Source organism: Labeo rohita, chromosome 14 (genome assembly GCF_022985175.1).
Source record: "Labeo rohita strain BAU-BD-2019 chromosome 14, IGBB_LRoh.1.0, whole genome shotgun sequence".
Lineage (NCBI taxonomy): Eukaryota > Metazoa > Chordata > Actinopteri > Cypriniformes > Cyprinidae > Labeo > Labeo rohita.
In genome coordinates, this window is record NC_066882.1 from 9,768,701 (window position 1) to 9,794,615 (window position 25,915).

The following is a 25,915-nucleotide window of genomic DNA, read 5'->3' on the forward strand; positions in this document are numbered from 1 at the left end:
AGTCTTAGTCGTTTAAATTAGTCTTAGTCCTGTGAAACAAAACAGAGTCTTCAGTGCAAGTTTAATCATGTGCTTTCGTAATAAAGAGCAAGCATATGCACATGGTTGCCAGATTGCTAAAATTAAGTTAAAACACAAGGCAGAAAATGTATCCTTTTCAACAGAGAAGCTCTGATTTGGGGATTTGAACTCTTGATATCTGGCAACCGCACACATGAACGCTTGAAAAGTAGAGGCATGTACAGCAGTCCACAATAATATTTTGTCTCCTTATTTTTCTCAATGAAAATAAAGAGATTTTTGTATAGTTTTTATTTTTTAAAATACACTTTAGTCTCGCCTTTTATCGTCAATGATATTATGTATTAGATGTTAATACATTTAATACAGTTAGCAAGAATGCTTTAAATTGATCAAAAGTGATGGTAAAGACATTTATAATGTTGCAAAAGATTTCTATTTCAGATAAATGCTGTTCTTCTGAATTTTCTATTCATCAAATAAACCTGAAAAAAATTCTACTCAGCTGTTTTCAACATAATAATAATAATAATAATAATAATAATAATAATAATAGTTTTTTTTACACAGCAAATAATAACAGCTAAATAATACAAAGATTTCTGAAGGATCATGTGACTGGAGTAATGATGCTACAAATTCAGCTTTAAAATCAAAATATATTCAAATAGAAAACAGTTATTTTAAATAGTAAAAATATTTTAAAACTTTGGATCAAATAAATGCTTGGTGAGCAGAAGAGACTTCTTTTAAACATGAATAATCTTACTGTTTAAAAACTTTTGACTGGTAGTGTAGTCAGTTATTGTTTAATGACCTTACTGTCGTCTTGTCAGTCTTGTTTTAGTTATTGGAAAAAAGCTTGTCAACGAACATTTTTCATCATAGTTTTTGGTACTGAAATTAACACCATTAATAAGGATGATGCATTTTTTCAGGTTTAAAAAAAATCATCTAGTCGATTCACATTAATTAACATTATAAATGCTTTACTCTCACTTTTAAACAGTTTAATGTTTTAAAAAAAACTGACCCCAAACATTTGAACAGTAGTGTATATAGCTTCGCTGACCATGTTTAGAGTTTCCTGCAATGTTTTATGTCATTTTTAAATAGTTCAAGTCTAAGAAATCAGAAACGTACCACATTCTTAATGATCTCGTCTTTGCCGTCCTGCCTCTGGACCTTCAGCAAATGGTAGCAGAAATCGAAGAGGTCAAAGCGACGTTGTTGTCCTAATAGCACAATAATGGCACATCCAGCCCAGTTCAGACCATCACCGAAGCACTGCCTAAATACAACAAATCCAAAACATTTCAGTTATATGATGTAAACCTATAACAAGTGCTTGTTATATTTGTGTAAATTACTATAACTATTCAAAATAATCTAGCTGAATGTGTATTTGTATGAAGTTGACATACTCTGCAGTGAACTCGTGTGTGCCGACAGGGATGCAGTACACAAACTGCATGGCGCTCCAGAGGCGGTGGAACTCCATACACTCGTCCACATGCATGACGCCATTGGTCGGGGGAGGGCCTCGCCACACGCTGTCCTGCAGAAAGCTGCGAATGCGTGTCAGGATGACTTCAAACATGGACAAACCGCAGCACAGACGCTCCTTCGTCAGCAGGTCTCCCTCTCGTGCTATTGCAATTTGCTAAGAAAGAGTATTAAAAAACAAAACGTTAAAATGGAGACTAAATCAACCCATTCATGTACTGCACTGCATGCATAAACAGTCTAATAAACCTGCATAAACCACACTACCATTCAAAAATCTGGGGTCAGTAAGACTTTTTTTCAAGGAAATTCATCATTCTATTCAGCAAAAAGGCATTAAATGATGGAAGTCTGTTTCTGCCACTAACATAAAAAAAAGAAAAAAGGTAGTTGTGACTTTCTCGCAATTCTGAGCCTTTTCTCACAAATTGTGCGTTTACATCTCGCAATGCTGACTTTTTCTCTCAGAATTGTGAGATATAAACTCGCAACTGTGCATTATAAAGTCAGAATATCGATTTAAAAACTATAAGAAATAAAATTCTGAGAAATAAATTTGCAGTTCTGAGAAATAAAGTCAGAATTGTGAGATTTAAACTCACAATTCTGACTCTTTTTCTCAGTGATCTTTCCTGTTCTGCCTCTGGACCTTCAGCAAGGTCACACAGCATAATAATGGCATTTTCAGCCCAGTTCATATCTCACAATTCTGACTTTAAAACATGCAGTTGTGAGTTAAGTCAGAGTTGTGAGACATAAACTCACAATTCTGAGAACATATAATTTTTTCTCACTCAAAACTAGACTTTATAACTCACAACTGCAAGTTTTTTCCTCACAATTTAAGAAAGTCAAAACAGAATTTTTTCTCACAATTTGAAAAAGTCAGAATTGCAAGAAAAAAGTCAGAATTGCGTAATATAAAAATCAGAATTGTGAGTTTATATCTTGCAATTCTGACTTTATAACTTGCAATTGCAAGTTTATATCTCACTATTCTGAGAAAAAAGTCAGAATTGCAAATTTGTATCAATTCTGAGAAAAAAAAAAAGTTTTTATTTAAAAAAAAGATTAATAATATTGATATAGAAAACAATATAACATTTTTTGTTTTGGGCATGTCACATTCTAGCTACATAGACAAACATGTCATTTCATGATGTTAGCTAATTCTTGCACAAGATGCAAAAAAACTCCCCTTATAATCACTGAAGCTATGAAATTAATTTTTTAGTTACATCGTATCTGCACTGTGTTGTTTGTGACGAGGGAATTTGTGAGCGTGCGCACTCATTAACAGCTCTGGCAATTCTGAGAACGTATCAGTCTTTTTTCCCCCCACTCAAAACTGGACTTTATAACTCATAATTACGAGTTTATATCTCACAATTTTAAGAAAAAAAAAAAGAATTGTAAGTTTAGTGAGTCTTTTTTCTCAGAATTGTGTAATATAAACATCAGAATTGTGTGTTTGAGGAAAAAAACTTTTATTTTTTATTCAGTGGCGGAAATGGGCTTCCATATTAATTAATCTGATGAAATGTGACAGTGAAGACATTTACAATGTTACAAAACATTTACACCTAAAAAAAATGAACATGCTAGCATTATATATATTTTGTCGTCTCTGATCTGTAAGTGCCTCACCTGTGGAGTCCCAAGTCTTTCAATGAGAGGCACCAGGTGAAGTGGAGCATACTTTGCCTCCAGCCTCTTCATCCGCACCTCAAGTCGCTCACCCTCTGTAAAATTAATCATTAGAGGAAGATTTCAACAGGTTTAAAACTGTATATACATGAAGATTTCTTATCAGAAAGCACTGAATAGGAACATGATTTTTTAATTTAATTTTTCACCTTTGATATAGACCCTCGGTAAGATGTTCTGGAATGGTGCAGCATGAAGTAAGTCACAAACTTCTTCCTGTGACTGAGTTCAAACAAACAGCACAGAAACATGATGAGGAACAAATGAGAAACGCTTTTTTAATCACACTGTTCAATGAAATCTGAATCAAGCTGTACATAACACAAACAACACACATTAGTGTAAAAATGGGTTAGTCGTAATATGTATGAAAATGTTAAAATGTAACATTTTGATTCTAAATATGATGATATTTGTGTGGAATTCATGTTGAATGAGAAGCTTTGTCTGAATAACGGTAAATGATTACACCAAATATAGGACTGATAAAAGGATCTCAATTGATTTCCAGGGGTATTTTTTACATTTGTGAGGTCAACTATTATAATCACCTTATTATTATTATCATAAAAACCATTCTACGATGTCTTCAATCTCAAATGTTTAAATTTAAATAATCAATATTTTAAGTTGTTGTGAATAACAACAGACTTCGTTAAATTGTACTGAAATTATACATGTAAAAACAGGAGGGCTTTCATAAGGGCTGCAATATTGTGACAAAAATCATTTTAGTAGATTATTGCTCTTTATACACTGCCCTTCAAAAGTTTGGAAACAGCCCTGGCAAAGTGTGGTTTTAGACGATATCAGCATAAATCCTTATCATTTTTTGGTGCAAATACATTAAAGTAACTTGACATTATCATTGAAGACCAGCAATAATAATTTTCATTTTGATTACATAATAATGGCAATATATACATGTCAAAGTCACACATGCCCCTTTGCCAGCTGTGATGCCTGCTTACTGGTTTAAACCTGGCCCAGGTTTTTAAAAGATTTTTGGGTCAGCACACCTTAATAACTTCAACAACTGATTGCCAATTAAGTTTAGAATACAATGAATTTAGGCCCAGATTATGTAGAGCTTTAATAGCTGCTAACGGTGGATATTTTGAAAATGTATTTTTTTCTATGTATAAACTGTTTATGTAAAAAAAAAAAAAAAGTGTTCATAGTTTGTGTTGTCACTTATCAGTGCAAAATTATCACTAATTAAAAAGGATTCATGCCAATATTGTCCAAAACTCCACTTTTCTAAGGCATTTCCAAACAATATTGTAGAAAACAATATAAAATGCTTTTGTTTCATTTCAGAATTTGCGAGCGTGCACACTCAAAGTTTTCAGCGCTGACTAATCTAAGCACCTCTGATTGGCCAATGCATTCCTAAGTTCAACAGAAATGTGTTTGATTGATTATAAGAGTCAATGCTGCACAAAACAGTGTGTAAAAGCAGTTAGATGCAATGTGAGTGAATCTAATTCTGCGAATTGGCACTTTTTTATTCATTTTTACATTTAATATTAATTGCGACAGCCGTAATACGTTGATGAATTGTGCAGGGGCATTTTTTGCCTCTTTGTCTTGAATTTATGGGACATTTTTGTTCATTTCGGTGGCATTTTTGCCACAAGCCCTAATTAATTTCCGACCCGATCTCATCCAATAATTTGATCACAAAAAGCTTGGTTCTACTTGAAATCTGAAACCATTAAAAAAAAACCCCTTTAAATCACCTGTTATGAACAGCATTTCTATTATTATGCATATATTATTCTATTATTATGCTCGTATTTATTAGATATTTATATTACTTATATAAATTATATAAATATTTACATATTTATTAATATACATAAGTATACATATTTATTTATAATACGCATATTTTTGTGAGGAATTTAGTAGTTCTGTGCAATACAGATTTTATATATTTATTGAAGATATGTTGGTTACCCTATAGAGTGGCATATTCCTTATTTCACTGATTTAATGCTATTTTTTAAAGTTGGTCTATGCTTGCATGCAGATTGTCCTTCGTTGTCATGACATGCCCCATAGCATTTTGTGGCTTGAACAACATTTTTAAGACATTAACATAAAAAAAAAAGTCTTGAGACTTGTGTATTTTACGTTTCAGTCTGTTATACCCCATCTAGCTGTTTTTTAACACAAAAATGGGCCATGTGAATGCCCAATCCACCAACACCTAACTATTAATATGAACTCTACATCAACATTTATTATAAACACAGAAAGATCTAAAATATGTGATAAATAAATTATTATTGTTGCAGGTGGTGTAAACCCTAAATCAAATGCAATGTGAAAGTTTAAAGGTCTCATGGCAATGACCTTCAAATCAATGAGGTACACAAATTTGAGCAAAAATCACTTCATTCACAATAATAAAACAAGCACCGAACAACACCCAAACAAGAAGAGAGAGACGACCAGAAGAGCACCCTGACAGAAACAATGTTAATGAGAGATCAGCGTGCAATGATCATCCGACACATTCACTATGCTTCAGAGAGAGAGAGAGACCCAAACAGAAACACAAGAGAAACAGGCATCAGAAGAGTTACAGTCAGAAGAAGAGAAGTGTATGGAAGCAGATGTGCACCAGCACGGGACGTCACAGGCAGCCAGAGAGGAGTCGTGACTGCCATGAAAGCAAGGAAGACTTCCTTTGGAGGAAATGCTCCTAAAGAAGCCTCTTAATATTAACCCAGTGGGCACGTGCAGAGTCGTTCACAGCGCCGTTTTACATTTCGACTTTTATTCTCTCGTTTCGGTGACGCTAACCTCCTTGAATCCATGGCAGAACACGGCACAAAAGTGACTAAAGAAAAAGTATAAAAACCAGGAAGAGTGTGCGTTCAGTCAGTTTGTGGTTCGGTTACATGAATGAGGCCTAATTCCTTACCACCTGTAGTTGTTGCCAGCGTGTAATGAGAAATAAAGTTGCTTTTTAGGGGCAGATGGCAGCAGTGTCCTCCACCCACACACTCGTTAACATACACACAGTAATTCGTTAATATTCACATCCAGAAACGCACACACACTGGCATACACATCAGCGTATGACACACACTTTATACAAATTCAAATCTGCCTCTTTATGCAGCTGATTTGCAAAGCCAAGCTGAGACACGTCAAGGATTAGGCCTTGAATTTTGGTGCGTCAACATTATAAAAAAGTATTTCCATAAAGCAAATCATAATTACTCAGAAGAAAAGGCATTTTATGAAAGATCAGACATGCCAACCTTGGAAAAGTATTTTGAGAACACTTTTCATATGCTTTCACATAATTTAGCTTTGCACTTATTTCCCCATATAATACACCATATCATCAAGTAATTCAACATATACATTTCTATGAAAAAAACAATGCAATAATATATAGTTGATTTATATAGCAATTTTTTTTAATGTCAGCCTTAAAACAGGCTATAGGGAAAACATATCTAAGGTACCTGCTATGCAAAATGAGTATAGGTTGGCAAGTCTGAAAGACTAAAGCTAAAATAGAAAGCTAAAAATCAGCTTTGAGATGAGGTTTTAGATTAATTGATTAGCAGTAAGTGATAAACGTCCGACTATGCAACTATACTACGTCATGCAAAGAGGAAGAGTAAGTCAGACGGGGTCTCACCAGAGCTTGCTCGATGAGCAAACAGAAGAGGATGGCATTGCCCACTTCTCTCAGACTCTGAAACACATCTGTCTTCAGCTCAGCGTACTCAATGATGTCCTTCAGCTGATGGTGAAAGAACTCCAGGATGCCTGACAAATTTCCCACATTACATAACATCAAAAACACTTCAGGCTAGGATCTCACATTTATATGCTCAAGTCACAGCCTTCTTAACTTTAACAAGCTATAAAATATGTTTTACAAAGTGTTACACAAATTGTTCGAAAGGGGGACATCGGATGCCCATTTTCCACAAGTTGGTTTGATTCTTTAGGGTCTTCATGAAATGTCAGCAACATACTTGGGTTAAAATTCCTCAGTGGTCATGTAAAACAACACTCTTTTACCTTGTCAAAAACAGCTCTGTTCACATCATACTGCTCAGAAAATCAAAAGGGCATGATAATTAAGACTGTTTAGGTTTTTCTGGGGATAAAGAAAAAATAGTGAATAGATTTTTTATTTTTGTAGGGTGGTTGCAAACTATGTAAAAGTGAATTTTGCATCCAATGTCCCCTTTAATTAATTCATTGACACATTAAATTGATAGTGCTAATATAAATATAGCTGCAAACAGCAATTACCAGGGTTTAAGGCTGAACAATTATACAATCATTACAAATATTATTTAATAATTTATCACTTTTGACAATTTTCAATTTATCTGAATATGATGAAGTGTTGAGGAGATGCAGCCACATGTCTACTATGGCAAGCTCTTTGTCAAATTTATTTGTACGTTATTCGAGAATGGCTTACGTTTGTATGTTATTCGAAAAAGCTTATCAACACTTTTGATAGGACCATCTGTATCTATTTTGGTGAAAATCGGACAAACTGTCTAGGACAAGTTCGAAAAAGTAGCTTTTTTAAATAATGTCAAAGGATTTTAGCAGACATTAGCGGCTTATAGTGCATAAAATTAGGGGTTCAAGCACGCTGTGCTGAAACCTTATTGTAACTGTTAGAGTGGTCACAGATCAGCAATCTCCACATAAAAATGATCATGCAGACTAAACTAAGTCGTAGAGACTTGAAACTTGGAGGGATGGTAGTACTCACACTGCGTACAATGTGACCAAGGTTCGCCCCAATCAGCCTGACAGGGGAGCTACAGCAAACAAAAGTAAGAAAACGCTCATAACCCCTAACCGTCAGTCACAGGCTCAAGTGTCGTTAAAAACCTACTTTTGCGAACTAGTCCTAGGTTTTCGCTGGATCGGAACCAAACCAGGGCAGAAAGATTCTCTGGAGAGTGACAAAGGGATGCCAAAACGTTTGAAAGGGGCAGGGCAACTTTTAGTAAGATGCCTAGAACTCCTAAATGGATTAAGATTTCTTCACCAAACTCAGAATACTTATGTAAGAGGTCAATCTGAGGTCATAGGAAAAATCATTGAGCTTGGCCACTTGGTGGTGCTATTAGAGGTTGAAAAAAAACAACAACATAATAATGGCTATAACTTTGCAACCATTTGTCTTGTCAACATAACAATAGGTGTGCACAATCTTGGTCCAAAGTGCCACAAATGTTTATAAGGACATTTGCGTATCTCAAAAAACATGGCCGCCATCAGCAAACAAAGTTTGAACACCTGTTATACAGGGTTAACAGAGGCCAATCAGAACAAAACTTGGTGGGCCTGTTCGACTCGCGGCCCTAAAGGTCTGAGAGAAATTTGAAAGAAATCGAATTGAAAGAAAAATGATTGCACATCGCGCAATATTCGTATCATATGATATGAGTTGTTCTCATTCTGGACAACTTTGCCTATAGAACCCCTGCTGTCAATCAAATTGTTTGTTAAATGATTGAGATGATGTTAAAAAAATATATATACTTTTGCAAATTAGTCCTAGGTTTTTTGCTCAATCTGGAAAAAAACTGCAGTACAATTCTCTGGAATCTCTAGGTCAATAATTATAAAAAAAAACATGGCTATAACTGTGCAACCCTTACCCTTTAGGAATCTATAACGAAAAGGGGCCTGTCAGAATTTACACAAAATCCTATAAAGCCCATACGACAGGTGATTCTAAACAAGCATGCATAGTTTGCTTAGTTATCAGACCACAGCTGGCGCTTTAACAGTCATAAACGTTAAAAAACATCCTATTTTTATGGCAAATTACCTTTTTATGGCAAATTTGGCAAAATTCCTTTTTTTCCCAATCATTGATTTAGGTGGTTACAGGCTTCCTGAACAATATGTCTTTTTCCATATTTGCTTAAATGCCTTAAAGCGCTTAAACCCCGGTAACTGCTGCTTACAGCTATGTTTTTTTAATTATTATTTTAAAATCATTTGTTTTTATCCTGTTCTTTGAATTTATTTTATTTACACACAGATGAAGATATGCTGCTGAATGAATAGGCATGCATAAATACAGAAATCCCGTAGCAGATCTAGACAGGTGGAGTTAGGGGAGGTGGAGGGACTTTTACTTCACCAAAATATAATATAATAGCTAATACATTTGGCATCTGTACTCATTATTAGAATGTGACACAACTGGAGTGTTACTAGTTCTGATCTCACCTGGTGATCCGTACTCATGACGAGGGAGACGGCAGATCTTGGGCATCACCTCTATGAGGGTTTTCACATACTGCAGGATGGTGCCTTGCAACTGGAAAAAAAAAACACATGGACAGGAAAAGAAGAAAATATTGAGGAGTGCATAAAAGAGAAACTACATATACTCTAAGCAGAGAGACAAAATACCAAGCTCTTGACTATCTTGAGCAGCTCCTCCATCACCACAGCGATGCCTTGGTAACCAAGAAGACGGCAGATTGTTTTGAAGTGCGGAGGACCTACAAAGTTCCTGTAGGAACTGTAGATGTGGGAGTAGGCAATGTTCAGAGGCTGAAAAACAGAGCGAGATGGTTAAAAATAGACATCAATGTTCTCTAGCACACTGTATGTAACACATTCAAGTCTATCACAAACTAATCATGCTGCTTACAGACCTTGGAGCCATACAAGTAGTAAGGCTGGACATTGGCAGGTTTGTCCCTCTGAGGCTCCTGGGTAAAGGGAATGGCTGTCCGCACAAACCTGTTCCATGAGATTCAACACTTTTGTGAACACTGTCATCTATAATGAACCACATCAGTAAGAATTTGTATCTATGATTTGTGTTTACTGACCTGTTGGTGGAGCCATTGTAACAGTAGTTAGGTAAGAAGTCAAAATTGAGCTCCCAGAAGACGTGCAGTGTGATACGGCCGTATGGAGCAGACACATTGTGATTGGCCTCACGGAACATGGCATCAAAACTGTCTAGGGTCATGTGCTTCGAAAGCAGGCGATGAGTCAACCTGTTGATTTCCATCAGCCATTCAAGCTCCTGAAACACACAGGACCAGAACAATTTCAGTTTAGTTCTTAATTAGAGTTTTTGAATGTCTGAATACTGATTATGACGACAAATACCAAAACAGTCTAAAAGCATGAGTTTCTCACCACTATGGAGGTGAGGTCCTCGCTCTCAAAGCGGCTAATGGCCTGATCCAGGGATTTGTACATGGCTGCTGAGATCCTCTGGGTTATCAATCTGTTCAGGTCAATGGAGCGACCCAGCAGCTAAAAAACACAAACATGTTCTTAGATTTATCATTTACAGTATATCATTTACAGTATATCCAGAGTAGTAGTAAGTTACATTGTCACACCTGCACATGTCTCTGTTTGAGCAGTGTCTCATAACGGTTTGAAGGCGGGTAAGGAATGATCACACCGTAGTTCTTACACTCTGCACGAAAGCGTTTGTCTAGGAGGACACTGTGAGGAAAAGAAAGAAACATACGATCTATAGCAGAATCATTTCTTTTTTTGACCTCTAAAATTAAGCCTGAGAAACATTTCAGATGAGACAGGGATAATTGTTACCTTCCAGCCATTGCTTTGTAGTAGGCAAATATCTGGTCCGCTAACTTGTACACAAACTGATCGAAACACAGGTTGACCTAAAATGGAAAAAAGATTGTTTTAGTTTTTACTTAAAAGGAACCCCGGGTATTAAGACTTGTATGGCTTAATATATCATAAATGATATTTCTTACAGAAATATGTCGTAGAAAACCCATGAAAGACTTTCGTTATTTAAAAAATCCACATCATTTTATACACATTTTGGACTATGGGGTACCATTATTTTAATGACGTGAAATGGCTGCACTCAGTGAGCTACTGCCACTACCTGTTGCCATCTTTACCGCAAAACAACTTGGAAAATAAAAAACTGGTACAATGCCACATTGTGCAGCTTTTGGTTGTAATTTTCAGTTTAAGGGCAACAAGAGAAGCAAGTCTTCACTGCTTTTCCTAGCGACAACAAGAGAAGCAAAGAATGGGAAGATGCCTGTGGATGAATAAAACTTCCTAAAGACCTGCGTGTTTGTTCTCTCCACTTTAGCCCTGATGTTTTTGAGGCTTTTAGTAAACCACAGCTACTGAAAGAGCTTACAAATGGCAGAGACAAGAAACGCTAGATGCCATCCTGGCAGGATGTAAACACGCTGACGCCGCAGTCACTGAAGGAGTTTCTCAGCGCAGATTTCACTTGATATCCGGTGCATTTAGACTCCTTGTGGGGAAAATCAATGGTACGACATTTGGTTTAAGCCTACACTTGCATCCATTGCCATCTGTGAGCTCTTTCAGTAGCTGTGGTCATTGTATCAGTTTTTATTTATAGAGTTGTGTGAATTGTATTGCGGTAAAAATAGCAACAGGTAGTAGCTAACCGAGCACAACCATTTCACATCATGGCAAACACCATAGTCCAAAATATGTATAAAATGATGTGGATTTTTTTCTACTACATATAAGAGACATTACTTACATTATACTAAGCCATACATGTCATAATACCCATCGTTCCCTTTAAGATATTTTTAAATGGAAGACAACAATAAACAAGTCTGTGATACTCTACCTCAGCCTCTATTTCATCATAGAGGAACTGCTTCTTGAATTTGGTGAGGGCATAATAACCACTATCATTATAAAGGTCCAACGGATACAACACATATCTGAGGGGGAAAAAAGATTCATGTCAAAAAACGATATCTGACAGACACTATTAGTGTTCATTACCATTCAAAAGTTCGGGTTTGATAAGATTTTTTAAAAGCATTTTATTAAAAATACAGTAAAAATAGCAAGTGCAAAGTCATTATTTCAGTTTTCATTGTACACAAAAAGTATTCTTGTAGCGTCATAATATTATGATTGAACCACTGATGTCACATGGACTATTTTAACAACGTCCTTACTACCATTCTAGGCCCTGAATGTGTCAGTTGCATTGCTGTCAATGCAGAGAAAAAAATATCTTAATTTGTGTTCTGAAGATGAACAAATGTCTTGTGGGTTTGAGATGACATAAGGGTGACTTCATTAATAGCAATTTTCATTTTTGGGTAAACTATCCTTTTAATAACCAGTATGAACTTTGTGTATGTGGCACATACTCCATCATGGAGGGCTCTTTGGTCTCCAGAATGTGGTCGGTGAGGATCCAAGGCATGGACATCTCAATTGGGAACTGGATGCGACGGCCCATGGTGAGCTCTAAAAAGAACTCTCGGAACCACAGTTGGGACAGATCACAGCACTGCTGCAGGGCCTCTGACAGCCAATCAGGAGAGAATAAGAATGTCATGAAAGAAATGCAACATTTCTCAGGGTGCTCTCTGTTGCTGACATTCAATTGAAATCGAAAGTTGATACAGCTGCAAAATAGAAAACTGTTGCTGTTGCTGTTTTCTCACCACTAAAGTTCAGGAGATGGGTGAAGAAGAAAGACTGCTTGTGGAAGTCCTCTATGGCCTGAACAATAGGGCCATCCAGACTGCTGCGAAGAGTCTTCTTAGAGCCACTTTTATCAGCGATGAGAGACTCCAGCATGGTGCGAACCATGTAGAGCTACAGGACAAGGATGAACAAATAGTTCTCAGAAACTTTACAAATATAGTTAAAAGGATAAATTCAGCCAAAAATGAACTATGTACTACCCCTCAAGCCATCCTAGATGTATATGACTTATACAATTCTTGTGAACGTGTGTACGGCAGTTAGCGGAAAATAGAGATTGTGGTTTCTAAAGTTTTAAATATGGATATTTTTCATACACAAATGCATTGATTTGCTTCCGAAGGCCTTTATTAACCCTGTGGAGCTGTCTGGAGTACTTTTTATGATAGATTTATGCACTTTTATTGAACTTCAAAATCTCAACACCCATTCACCACCATTATAAAGCTTTTATTGTATTCATCTGAAAGAAAAAAGTCATTTACATCTAGGATAGCTTGACAGAGTGTAAACCCTGGGGTAAGTTTCATTTTTAGGTGAACTATCCCTTTAAATATCATCTATGTTCAAACACAATTTAACTGACCTGTGTGCTTGAGGGGCCAACAGCACGACGAGGAACTTTAATGTCAAATCCTCCTTTGGGGTCCTTCTCTCCCCTCAGACAGGGGTCATTAGGGGGTTCTCTTCCTCCTTCCCAATCACAGATGGTTTTACGAATTGCCTGAAGTACACTATAAGGAAGGAAGAAGATAAGTAATGCCCAAAAAAGTATGTGTTTTGTATATGGTGTACATCTTACCTAATGAGGACGTTCTTTTTCTTGCGCACAGCCTGTCGGAGTGGCTCTCTCAGGGTCACTTGTGCGAAGTCCTGCAGGGCGGCGTAGATTGTGTGCCTGATGGCCTGGTTGAACACACTCTCCATCCGTCCCATCAGAACCTGAAGACCCTTGATCATAGCAATGACCTCCACCAAGGCAAACTTCTCCTCGCTGGTGTAGTTGTAGCGTGTGGCGCGCTCGTATTCCTCAGCTGTGCCCGGACAGTCCTTGTTGCAGAACTTATCAGTCGGGTGGACTAGTTTCCAAGAGTACTAGAGGATGGGAAGACAGTTTGAATGCAACTGGAGAACTGGAATGCAGAAAACTGTTTAAAGGGATAGTGCACTCAAAAATGAAAATTCTGTCCCTTTGTTCATCTTCGCAACACAAATTAAGATATTTCTGATGAAATCTGAGAGCTTTCTGACCATGCATAGACAACAACGCAACTGACACATTCAAGGTTCAGAAAGGTGTCAGAAATATTAGTTTTTTCGAAGATGAATGAAGGTGTTACGTTTTTGGAACGACATGAGGTGAGTAATTAATGACAGAATTTTAATTTTTGGGTGAACTGTCCCTTTTAATGATCTCAGACATACCACTTCCATGACATGGGTGCTCCATTTGGACAGAAGCTGCAGTCCTCTGAGTGCCAGGTCAAAAAGCTCCCTGTATTCCTCATCAGACTTCTGACTGTCCAGCCCGGATCCAGTGACCACCTCACTGTTACTGTAGCGTGCCAGCTCAGAGATGAAGCGGATGTGGTCGTCTCTGATCTGCACCATTTGCTCGCATAGGTTATACTGTGGACTGATGCTGCTCTGAGTGCAGGTCCACCTAAAAGAGAGAAACAAAAAAAAAAAAAAAAATACATAAACAGGCATTATACTGTCAGTTTTGATTTACAATTTTGTAGTATCAATATCGTTACTGAGACAAAACATCTGAATATTTCATTAACCAGGCCAGTAATGCTAAGAGAACTAGTATCATTTGAAAAGCAATGCACTTGTGGTCACATAATCGTGTCATTCATAAAGTGTTTTATCTCTTGAGTAGTTAATAACTCACTTGGACTTGTTCTCTTCATAGTGGGCACTTGTTTCTATGTACCGTGACAGCTCGATCTGCATGTCTCCAAACAGGGGAACAACCTGAAGCTGTGAAGGCAACCAAAACAAATGTTACAATCAGAGGATTATGTCAAAAACAGTCCGTTTTCATGAGAACCACAATTAGTCTTCACCTTAAAGAACTTGTCGATTTTGCTAAGGTTTATCCTTTTCTTTGCATCCAGCTTGTAGATGTTGCTGACATTTCCGTCCATCAAGTAAAGGCCAAAACCCATGACCTGAAACAGAGTCAAACCTTCACTTATGACGTTCTCTTCCAGCTGAGTCCAAAAAGCTTCAGCAGGAACGTATGTGCTCACCTTTAGCAGCATGTGTTTCTCACTGGGGGTCAGGTACATCTTGTTCTCATAGTAATCCACACAGATGTTGACAATATCAGCCAGCAGCTCCTCATAACCTGGGATCACCTCCAGCTGCTGGTGCAGACACTGGACAAACATCACATGAAACATGACACACTGCACGCAAATGTGAAAAAGTGAATAGTGAACAGAAAAGCTTTGGGGGAAGACGAGATTATCCATGAAAAATTACTTTTATTTTATGGCTGTTCATTACACAAGCATACAGTTCATTTTTAATGTTTTTTAGTTTGTATTAGAGCTTGACAACCCTTAGTCACTATAAAGTGTTAATGTTCTGTAAGAGCTGCAAATCAAATATTTAGTTCCTAAATTAAGTAAATATAGAGTACATAAATTCAACGTTCATTTTTGGCTAGACTATTCCTTTAATATAAATATGACCACAAAACCAGGGAAAATCTTAATGCAACATGATCTTTACTTAATATCTTAATGATTTTTTGCATAAAAGAAAAATCAACAATTTTGACCCATATAATGTATTATTGGCTATTGCTACAAACATACCCTTGCTACTTAAGACTGGTTTAATGGTCCAGGGTCACATATGACTATAGTTGAAATTACATGTACCTGTGTAATTCTGTTGTGATTGGCTAAAAACATAGAGAGGTTTTGGGACTCTTGGATGGACTGTGGGTCAGCCATCTTTCTCAGGAATTGAGCTGCCCTGTAAAGAAGAAACAGAAGACATATTTAAATGTTATAAATATTGCACATATATACGTATGTATGTATATCACAGTGCTTTTAAAAGCAAGCATGACCCTTATACCTCTTGTAAGCAGAGTGGTCATTTTTTACACTGCACTTCATGTTCTTCAGTTCGTCCAGCACAGCAAACATGTTGATGAACTTTCCTAAAGTGAGGAGGTAGGCCTCGGACACAAAGTCCTTCCTGCGTTCGGCATGACACAGTCGCTTTACCTCGCTGCAGAAACGTTCAATGGCCTTACGCTAGAAGGAGGGATATCAATGTTAAACCCATGTACTTATGAAATGTCACAAAACTTTGCTATGCTACTTACTGCTGTAATATAAATATATATTTCAAAGGGAACATTCACTTTTACATGATGTTTGCATATAAATGTGCCTTAGCAGTGTGTGGACACAACCACCCTACAATGATAAATATCCATTCACTATTTTTTTACTCCCAAAAAAATGATCAATTATCAAGCCGTTTTAATTTTCTGAGCCGTATGATGTCATACTGCTGAGGCTCCGTGCACGACTGCTGATGGACTGACCCGTATTAGTATATTGTATGCTGTCTGCCATTTTCTCAATGTCTCGTAAGCAATGCAGGCGTTTTGTAGTTGGATGTAAAAGTGAACATAAGAGTCTTTATTTTCTCCCAACATCAGAGCCAGTGAGGATGTAGTGGATTAGTTTTGGTTTTGATGGCAACACACCACCGAATACAAAAAAATGGAAGAGAGGTGGTGGAGTGAGCAGGGCTCATTAACATTTAAAGAGCCATGCACCGAAACGGGTCGCTGTGAACAGAGCTATTTTTGACAAGGTAAAAGCATGCTGTTTTACATGACCATTGATAAATTTTAGCATTGAGAAAGTATTCTGCAGACATTTCATGAAGAATCATACCAGCTTGTGGAAAATACGCATCCGATGTCCCCTTTAAAGGAGAAGTCCACTTCCAGAACAAAAATTTACAGATAATGTACTCACCCCCTTATCATCCAAGATGTTCATGTCTTTCTTTCTTCAGTCGTAAAGAAATTATGTTTTTTGAGGGAAACATTTCAGACATTTCAAAAAACATTTTTTTCTCCATATAATGGACTGGCATGGTGCCCCGAGTTTGAACTTCCAAAATGCAGTTTAAATGTGGTTTCAAATGATCCCAGCTGAGGAAGAAGGGTCTTATCTAGTGAAAGTTCAGTTACTTTCATTAAAAAAATAAAATTTAAATACTTTTTAATCTCAAACGCTTGTCTTGTCTTTCTCTCCTTGAACTCAGTGTATCATGGTTCAAGACACTCCAATCGTATTTTCTCCCTCAACTTCAAAAATCATTTAAAAATCATCCTACATCATTGCAGAAGTACCGACCCTGTCTTTGCAAAGTGAACATGCAAAGAAGATCAAACACCTTTAACAAAAAAGGTAAAACAGTGATCTAGGACGATTTTGAAGTTGAGGGAGAACATGAGATGGGAGTTTTTCTGTCATGAACTGGAAAAAAGAGTTCAGGCAGAGCGAGACAAGACGAGTGTCTGACATTAAAAAGTATATAAATTGTATTATTTTTATGAAAATAACTGCTTGTTTCGCTAGATAAGACCCTTCTTCCTCAGCTGGGATTGTTTACAACCAGATTTGGGATCGTTTGAAGCTGCAGTTAAACTGCATTTTGGAAGTTCAAAATCAGGGCACCATATCCGTTCATTATATGGGGAAAAATGCTGAAATGTTTCCCTCACAAAACAATTTCTTTACAGCTGAAGAAAGAAAGACATGAACATCTTGGATGACAAGGGGGTGAGTACATTATTTGTACATTTTTGCTCTGGAAATGAACTTCTCCTTTAAGAAATGAAATGGAATGTAGCAAATAAATAGCGAGCAAAGAGTATTTCTCCCTTTTTCTCGTCAGAATTTTAGTTTGGTGAATAATCATGTCTTTTGAGGATTCATAAGTAATAAACAGAGTTCAGATCGTTTTATTCCTCTCTTACCTGGAAGTACATGAATTTCATGAGCTTGGTGACCTCCGGTTCCAGCACCTCCACAGTCTTCTCATAGATCTCCACTCGGTTTGGCTGCTCGTTGCACTTCACCTGATATGCACAAGAGGGCGTTATTAAACTGGCAGAATTCAGAACTGAGATTATGAATAACAACCCTTTTCACTGCAGTGAATGCATGGCAATTATGTTGTTGAACTTGGTCATTTCAATCATATCTTTTAGATAAACAATCGCAAAAAAGGTTCAGACTGTCTTCAAATCGCATTAAAAAACCCATTCATGTAAGAGAAGTCTTAGCACAGGCTTGAATGTTGGCAGCAATATTCACAAACTTCATGAAATCTATGAATATAAAACTTGATAGATGATACTCTAGCATATTCACACAAATTCCTCTTTTGCACCATGACACACCTGATAGTAAAAGCGTATGTGGGCCAGTAGGCCAAACTGTGCACGAATTTTAGAGTACTGAGCATACACCCCACATCGGACCACCGTTACTGCATTGGATGTCACGTGTGTGTGTGTGTGTACCTGAGGAATGGCTCTGGAGCAGCTCCTCCAGGTGTACAGCATGACGGCATACTCGTGCCCCTCCTCCAGCATTTCATTCTGAGAACAAAAACAGTTTGAAAAAGAGGAAAAAGAACAACAGCTTTAAGGGAACCACCTACATAACCACCTGCAAATTCTGTGCGGTAAATAATTTTCATGACCTCATGCTTAGACAATCAGACAACTGATATTTGCTGAAAGTGACCATGTAGTATAACTAGATCTGTGTTTCTTACAGGAATTATCAGCACTTGCAAGGCATCAATGATTGTATAAAAAGTATAAAAACCCATTTACAGACAGAAGGAGAGATGGAGATGGGGAGAAAAAAAAACAAAAAAAAAAAAAAACAACAACAACACTCCAAACCTAGAATCATCAGAACACTTGCAGTCTAGACAGTTCCGCTGATTAGAGTGGCAGCAATTCAGTTTTGTCATGTCGTGCTGCATACATTTAGTGTAGACTGGGTATAAGAGTCCCTAATTATGCTCCACTTTCCATTAATAAATCATGTAACCTGGATTTCCGCCAATCGCAATTCAGTAGCATTCAGCAAGTATTACAATAAGGGCTTTGCAAAATAAAACATTTGCAAAACTGACTAGTCAGTGTGTTGCCTAAACAACTAGTCAACAACAGTGTTGAGGAAGTTCTGAATGATTTCGCCTGTTGCAACCTTATCTGATCCTGATCAGACAGGTTTGTATTGTTCAGAATCAGCTGGGCTACATAAAAGAATATTATTTAAAATAATATTTATAATGTAAATATTATAAATATTTAAAATATTATCTGGAAAATATATATTTTTTGTATTTTATGTAAATAGGATGATGAATGGAATTTTTAGAGGAAAATTTGTGATTAATTTCAAATTTTCCAACCAGCATATAGAAAGAATGAAATTGGAATAATAGGAAATCATTCTGGAATGCTGGAATAATTATGGAATAATAATTTTTTTTTCTCTGAACTTTTCACCAGACCCCCTTGTGGCCCTTTGCTCGTCACAAGAATCACTGGACTTGAATCATCTACAAAACATCTGAATGAAATCTTTCTATTTATTAATTTATTAAATTATCTAAAATAATTTTGTAAGACTTTTTAATTTAACTCAGTAGTTTAATGATTTTAAATTTAAAAAACACAAGCCAATAAAATAACCACACTTTCATTAAAAGTAAAACAATAAAATTGGGCAAAAATATATTAGTATTAAATATCAATAGATTATTTTTATTTAATTCTATGCAACAAAATCAAATTTAACTGCTTTTTTTTTTTTTTTTTTTTATGATCCAAATACTGTATAGTCCTACAAAGCACGGTGAGACACATGTGACCCTGGACCACAATTTTTTTAGTTCATCTGTAGCTGATTAAATAAGCTTTTCACTGATAATGATAATCCGAAGGTGCAAAAAAAAAAAAATCTAAATAACAAGAAAATCACCTTTAAAGTTGTCCAAATGACATTCATAGCAATGCATGTTACTAATCAAAAATTAAGTTTTGATATATCTACGCTAGAAAATGTACAAAATATCTTCATGGAACATGATCTTTACTTATATCCCAATGAATTTTGGCATAAAATAAAAATTGATCATTTTGACCTATACAATGTATTGTTGGCTATTGCTACAAATATACCTACGCTACTTATGACTGGTTTTGTGGTCCAGGGTCACATATTTTTGGCCATTTTTCCCCTTTCGGACAAAAAAACGAAAATGTCATTTTCAGACAATAATTTTCGGCTGCTGAAATTTCAGTACATCCCTACAAATATAAGAAAGTATGAGGGTATTTGTTCACCTTGCAAACACTCACTCCTAAACCTAAGTTTAGCGAGACCACAGCCACCTATGTACAGCTTGCAAAGACCGCATCTACGCGCTCATTAGAGCTTTAGCAGAAGGTAGCTGAAGCAAACAGGACTTCCAGTCCTTGCGGACTTTTCTTTCTCACTGAGTAACGTGCAATCCTGTTTGACAGTCCACGCACATCCACGAGCCACTGAGCTGTGAGAGGAAGAGGAGGAGTAGCTGCTTCAATACCATTTCTATCCAGCACAAACCCCCACAGAAACAAAACTGTACAAAACAAGCATAAACAAGGGTGTCTTTGTGAAAAGGTGTTTGTCCTGAGCTCTCTGCCTCACGCCTCTGCTAAAACAGAATTGAAACTGATGGGGTTTTGATATGGCACAAAATATCTTGCCCAGCTTTCACATGCCTGACCCTTAAATAGTCTGACAAACAGTTGTTCATTTAAGAAATTCACACATAGCAATCCATGTTTAGAATAAGGGAATACCTTCTTTTAAAGTTCTCGAAAAGTATGTTTGAATTTAGACTTACATTTGATTTTAGACAGCAACTGAAAATACGCCCAATGGAAACACGTCAATTTCACAAAAACGCTTACATGAGGTGGTCTTTCAGGCAATTCAAAAAAGGAATATTTTGCAAAACTGCAATGAAAACTGTTTTTTTGCATTTACAGGTCACCTGGCGAACTTAAAAGTCACATGATCATTCTTTAATGTCCTATAACCTCCTAAAAACACCTCTTTTGTGGCTGCTCTCAAGTATAAGGGGCTTTCCTTGCCATTAATGCTTGGATAATTAAGTTTTAGTCACATAACATCAGTTAATGGAAAAGCCGTCGTTTTTCAATAGTTTTTTTAAATCAACATTTATAAAAATCTGTATCTATGCGCCAATCTGTAATGGAAATGCAGTTATTGTCAAATAGGATTTGAAATAGGAAAGTTTTTTGTAGTAAACTGTACTTTAATAGTTAAGTAGATTCATTAAAATCATAACTCTTCCCATTCTTTCTAATTTTCCAATCAATACCATGATAGAAACAGATAATAACTATTAATGCTCATTCTCTGCCACGGTTTTATTCATATACCATGCTATGTAGTTATTTATTTTTATTCAAAACATTAATGTTTTTGAATTATGCTTATCAAGGCTGCTTACATTTGATCAAAAATACAGTAAAAAGACTAATATTGTGAAATATTATTACAATTTAAAAGAACTGTTTTCTATTTAAATATATTTTAAAATGTAATTTATTCCTGTGACACAACAATGAATTTTCAGCAGCCATTAATTACACTGTATAAAAAAAAAAAAAAAAAAAAAAAAAAAAAAAAAAACACACAATTTGTTTAAGTTCAGTCAACTCAAATAATTTTAGCCAATTTAAGTGACAACTTAGTACAAAACAAATTGGGTTTGTTAAACTTAAAAGGGTAAGTAACCCAGCTGCCTTAATATTTTAAGTTGAATCAACTCAAATATCTAAATTGTCACTTAGTACAACTTAATTTCAAGTTGACTAAACTATTTTGAGTTGACTAAACTTAAAATTTTAAGGCAGCCAGGTAACAGTTTTATATTTATATATTTAATATATATATTTAATATTTTAAGTTGACTCAAAAAATTGTTTTTTTTACAGTGTACTCCAGTATTCAGTGTCATATGATCCTTCTGAAATCAATATAATGTGTTGACTTGGTGCTTAAAAACTTTTCTTACTATTATCAATGTTACAATAGTTGTGAAATAGCAATATTTTGTAGAATTATAAATGTCACTTTTGATCAATTTAATGCATTCCCACTGGATAAATGTATTAATCTATTGACAAAGACAAAAAAACACCACAAAAATACTTCATGAGAACACCATGATGTTGCCAGTTTACATGTTAAAAACACTGTTTTATCACAGCACCTAAAAATATGATAACATCATGGTAATTGTTTTGGAAGTGTAAGCTTTGGGAAGTGAACTGCACTGCTCTTGGCTGATTTAAATATCATTGTAACAAAGAAAAGGCTGCATCGGGTAAACTGAATGACTGTTTCTGCTTCTCACTGCCCTTCTGATAAAGATTTCAGAAAGAACCATAAAGAGCAGCTTTGTTATAATGCAACATCCTTTCGTTATTGCTGCTCTGGTCACATGACCAGCAAGTCTAATGTGCTGTTTCACAAAGTCCTCCTTCTACTCACCATGCTGGAGTGCACAGTGGCCTGTTCAATGTAGCGGGCAATACCAGTGACAAACGCATTTCTGTCCTCGAAGTTGGTGTCAAAGTTTGCCTAGTAACAAACAGAAGGTTAGTCCAGTTATGTCCAAATTTACAGTTAACTCTACATCCAGCAACAAATATAAAAATGTGTTTGTGTAAATGTACCTGGTACATTATGGAGGATGGTGGGGGTTCGATGCATGGCTGCTGGTCTGGGAGGGGAAGCTCCTCCAGCAGGTCCACATTGGACAGGGCATCCTCCAGGGTCACGTGGGTTGTCATGGCGACACAGGTTCACTCACAAAACAGCCCAATCTGAAACAAACACAGTCTATGAAACACTAGAAAAAGTCATGACCTAGAAGAAATCTCACTAGTTAAAATCTTTCACTCGGTTTCACTGCTGGAATTCAATTAGTCTCAAAGCACAAGCGCTGGTGAAGTTCCAAGCAAATTCCAAGAAAAAGAACTAATAAATCTTCAACATATTATGCATGTTGTGCTAATTTTATTAATTAAGAAACATATTGATTTATTTAAAAAGTATTATTAATTAGGGCCACAGATTCTGTAAATAAATTAAATTAATATAGAAAAATACATAAGCAGGGCGATATGAACCAAATCCAGCGTAAATCAAACTTAGAGAACAACCTATAATTTCCTAAATTTCAAGGTCACTGCTTTGTCCTGTTTGAAGCTTTCCTAACAGGAGCAGAATGGCAGTTTTTTTAAGCATATTTCATAAATTAATTGTGTTCTGAAACACAGTATAAAAAACTTAAATGAGATGTTTGAAAAAGAACTGATCAAAATTAGAGAATACTTACAGACACCTACAAGTTATTGGTGTTAATCTGGCACCTTGTGCCAATTTCCTTAATTATATGACAAACCCTATTTAACTGTCAGCATTCCTGCAATTTTCACTGAGATTGTAAGACGGCGGGATTCTCTAAGGTGATTGAAACCCTGTGAGAGCAGGTTGTCCAGATGAAGGCCAAAGGAATGACACTTTTAGTCAATGCAAGAGAAATCGGTCATTCCAAATCTGTGATTTCTCAAATACTGCACGTTTACAATGACGCTAATTCATTCAAGAGCCCCAAAAAGGCTGGTCGTCCATGTAAGACAAATGCACGTGAAGACAAGATAATGCAGAGATTCTAAATTGGGAATGGGTTCAGCACTGCAGCTGGAATTGCTTGCCAATTCAGTGCTGAACAGGGTTAGGATCTTTCTAGGCATTTTTAAGAGAAGTCGTACTGAAGGCGCACTCTGCAGTGACCAAGCCTCTCATTAGCAGAAAGAATCAAAAGGCCAACCTCACGTTTGCTGAGGATCATGTTGTGTGGAAAGAGGAGAACTGGTCCAAAGTTCACTTTAGCGATTAGAGTGTGTTTAATTTGTTAGGGTCTGATGGTGAACATTTTGTTCGGCATCAAACTGAGAAAAGACTGAAGCCAAAAGTGCGTAAAGAAGTCAGCGAAAGGTGGAGGAGGAAGTGTCATGGTTTGGGGGATATTATCTGCAGCTATTTTATAGCTACATGGCAGGGTGAATGCAAATGTTTATCAGAACCACATTCAGCAACATGCAGTTCCTTCCCTGCAAGCATCTCCCAATCAGCTTGCAATTTTCATGCAAGACAATGCTCCCATCACACTGCAAAACAGGTAAAGCAGTTTCTTGAAACTAAGAGCATTGAAATAATGAAATGGTGGGACCAGAGTCCTGATCTAAACCATCTGGTAATCTCTGGAAAGTCCTTGGCCACAAAGTGATGGCTAAGAAACCCATTACAGTTAGCAAATTATGGAAGAGAGTGGAAGAAGAGTATACAAGGATCACACCAGCTCAGTGTTTGAAACTAGTGATGTCCAGCGACCGCAGATGTGCTGAAGTCATACAAAGCAAGGGCCTCTTACCCTCAGCTGTAACCTTCCAGAATCTTCTTTCATGCTACAGTGGTTACTGTTCTCTAGTTTTGATCACTGTGTTTCCACAAAATAAAGTTTTTTTATTTTTATGAAATGCCTTGGATATTTTGTCAAACATGTTAGTGTAACAGTGGTATACCTACAGCTAATATTCCTTCAAATGATTTGAGTGATGAAGACTAACAATATTTCAGAAAAAATCAAGTATTTATAGATTGTTCTCTAAATTTGATCTCCACTGTGTAATCAACATAGTTAATTTAGTTTTAAGTACAGTTTAAAATTGAAGATACCAGTAAAATGTCATAATTCACTACAGCAATTTCAACATCACATGACTTCAGACATAACCTAATATGTTTACATGAAGTCAAAATAGTCATTTCGATATATTTTTATGTGAATTTGACTGTACTGTATATGTTCAATAAGCTGCAAATAACAATTGCACTCTCTTTTGCGGTTTACTGCATGTAAACAGTTTAAAATCACTTTAATGTAACAATTTAATAGCTGAAAAACCCATACGAAAGTAATTAATGACATTAAATTACTATATTGTATAGAAAAGCAATTCATTCAACAGACATTACAAAAAGTGGCTTTCGGAGTCTTGATGCTATTTCTGTTTTTTGTTTACCGTTGCATCTCTTGCTTTTTTTGGGACCACATTTCTAAAATGCTGTGTCAATACAAAAATAGTTTATACAACTTTTACAAATGCATCTCAAGACCCCTGCACTTTCAGGAAGTGTGGTTTGGTGAGGCGTATTGCCCATTTTAGACCTGAGGTTGACTTGACTTTGGCCTCACAAAAATAATGCTTTGAATTAGATGTTACTTCAATTGCTCCGGTGCAGAATATTGCAGAATTTATGCATAGGAGTTTCAGTCCTCTTAAAAGTCATTAAAAAAGGTCTTAAGATGTTTATGTATAACAAACACATGATTCATCTGTCCAGAACACGTGATAAGATGGCCAGCCATCTGTCCAAGGAGGCTGATTGTCAAACTTCACCTTCATCAAAGCTTGACAGAGCTGCAGGGAAACATGGTGTTTGTTTGACCATTAAACATGGCACATGCAGGAAGAGAGATGGCCCGTGGTCACCATGGGATTAAATATGGAGACTATATGGAACAAGGGCTCTTCTATGAGTAACAGAAACAAACAGGAACTAAGTGGAACTTACGTGTGAGCAACGTACCGTAAGAGAGAATAAAAAAACGATGACACATCATAGCAACAACACACAGTGTTGAAGGCTACTTACTGTGCAAAAAAAAAAAAAAAAAAAAAAAAAAAAGAAGAAAAAAAAAAGACATTACAATATGTCTGCAGACTCTAGAGCCATCAATTGCAAATGGAAAAATAATGACTTCCCCAACTAATTTTAGGGGAAATCAAATTATCAAAGAGATTCAAGTATTTTAATATCACACAAACACACACATTTACTTTAAAATGCACTCTCGACAGGTTTTAGTGGGTTTAACCCTCTGCTAGTTTCAGGTGGTTGGAGGTCACAGCAGAATCACA

At 36.3% G+C, this 25,915-nt stretch overlaps 1 protein-coding gene across 3 annotated transcripts in view; it reads right to left on the reverse strand.

The window, feature by feature from the left end:
* The window catches only part of cyfip2 (cytoplasmic FMR1 interacting protein 2), a 33,403-nt gene that overhangs the window by 633 nt on the left and 6,855 nt on the right, over window positions 1-25,915 (reverse strand). Inside the window, exons 2-28 of one of the 3 annotated variants that reach the window (XM_051127328.1) lie at window positions 22,601-22,750; window positions 22,416-22,505; window positions 18,347-18,424; window positions 17,798-17,899; window positions 15,868-16,049; window positions 15,666-15,762; window positions 15,027-15,155; window positions 14,841-14,945; window positions 14,666-14,754; window positions 14,194-14,431; window positions 13,571-13,863; window positions 13,355-13,502; window positions 12,726-12,879; window positions 12,426-12,582; window positions 11,888-11,984; window positions 10,840-10,916; window positions 10,623-10,731; window positions 10,414-10,533; window positions 10,098-10,297; window positions 9,918-10,005; window positions 9,670-9,813; window positions 9,484-9,574; window positions 6,902-7,032; window positions 3,384-3,456; window positions 3,175-3,269; window positions 1,446-1,684; window positions 1,165-1,312 (exon numbers count right to left, since the gene is read on the reverse strand). In XM_051127328.1, coding sequence (XP_050983285.1) covers window positions 1,165-1,312; window positions 1,446-1,684; window positions 3,175-3,269; window positions 3,384-3,456; window positions 6,902-7,032; window positions 9,484-9,574; window positions 9,670-9,813; window positions 9,918-10,005; window positions 10,098-10,297; window positions 10,414-10,533; window positions 10,623-10,731; window positions 10,840-10,916; window positions 11,888-11,984; window positions 12,426-12,582; window positions 12,726-12,879; window positions 13,355-13,502; window positions 13,571-13,863; window positions 14,194-14,431; window positions 14,666-14,754; window positions 14,841-14,945; window positions 15,027-15,155; window positions 15,666-15,762; window positions 15,868-16,049; window positions 17,798-17,899; window positions 18,347-18,424; window positions 22,416-22,505; window positions 22,601-22,717 — 3,591 coding nt within the window. In that variant the 5' untranslated portion in view covers window positions 22,718-22,750. The other 2 variants (XM_051127327.1, XM_051127329.1) reach the window with 2 other exon arrangements.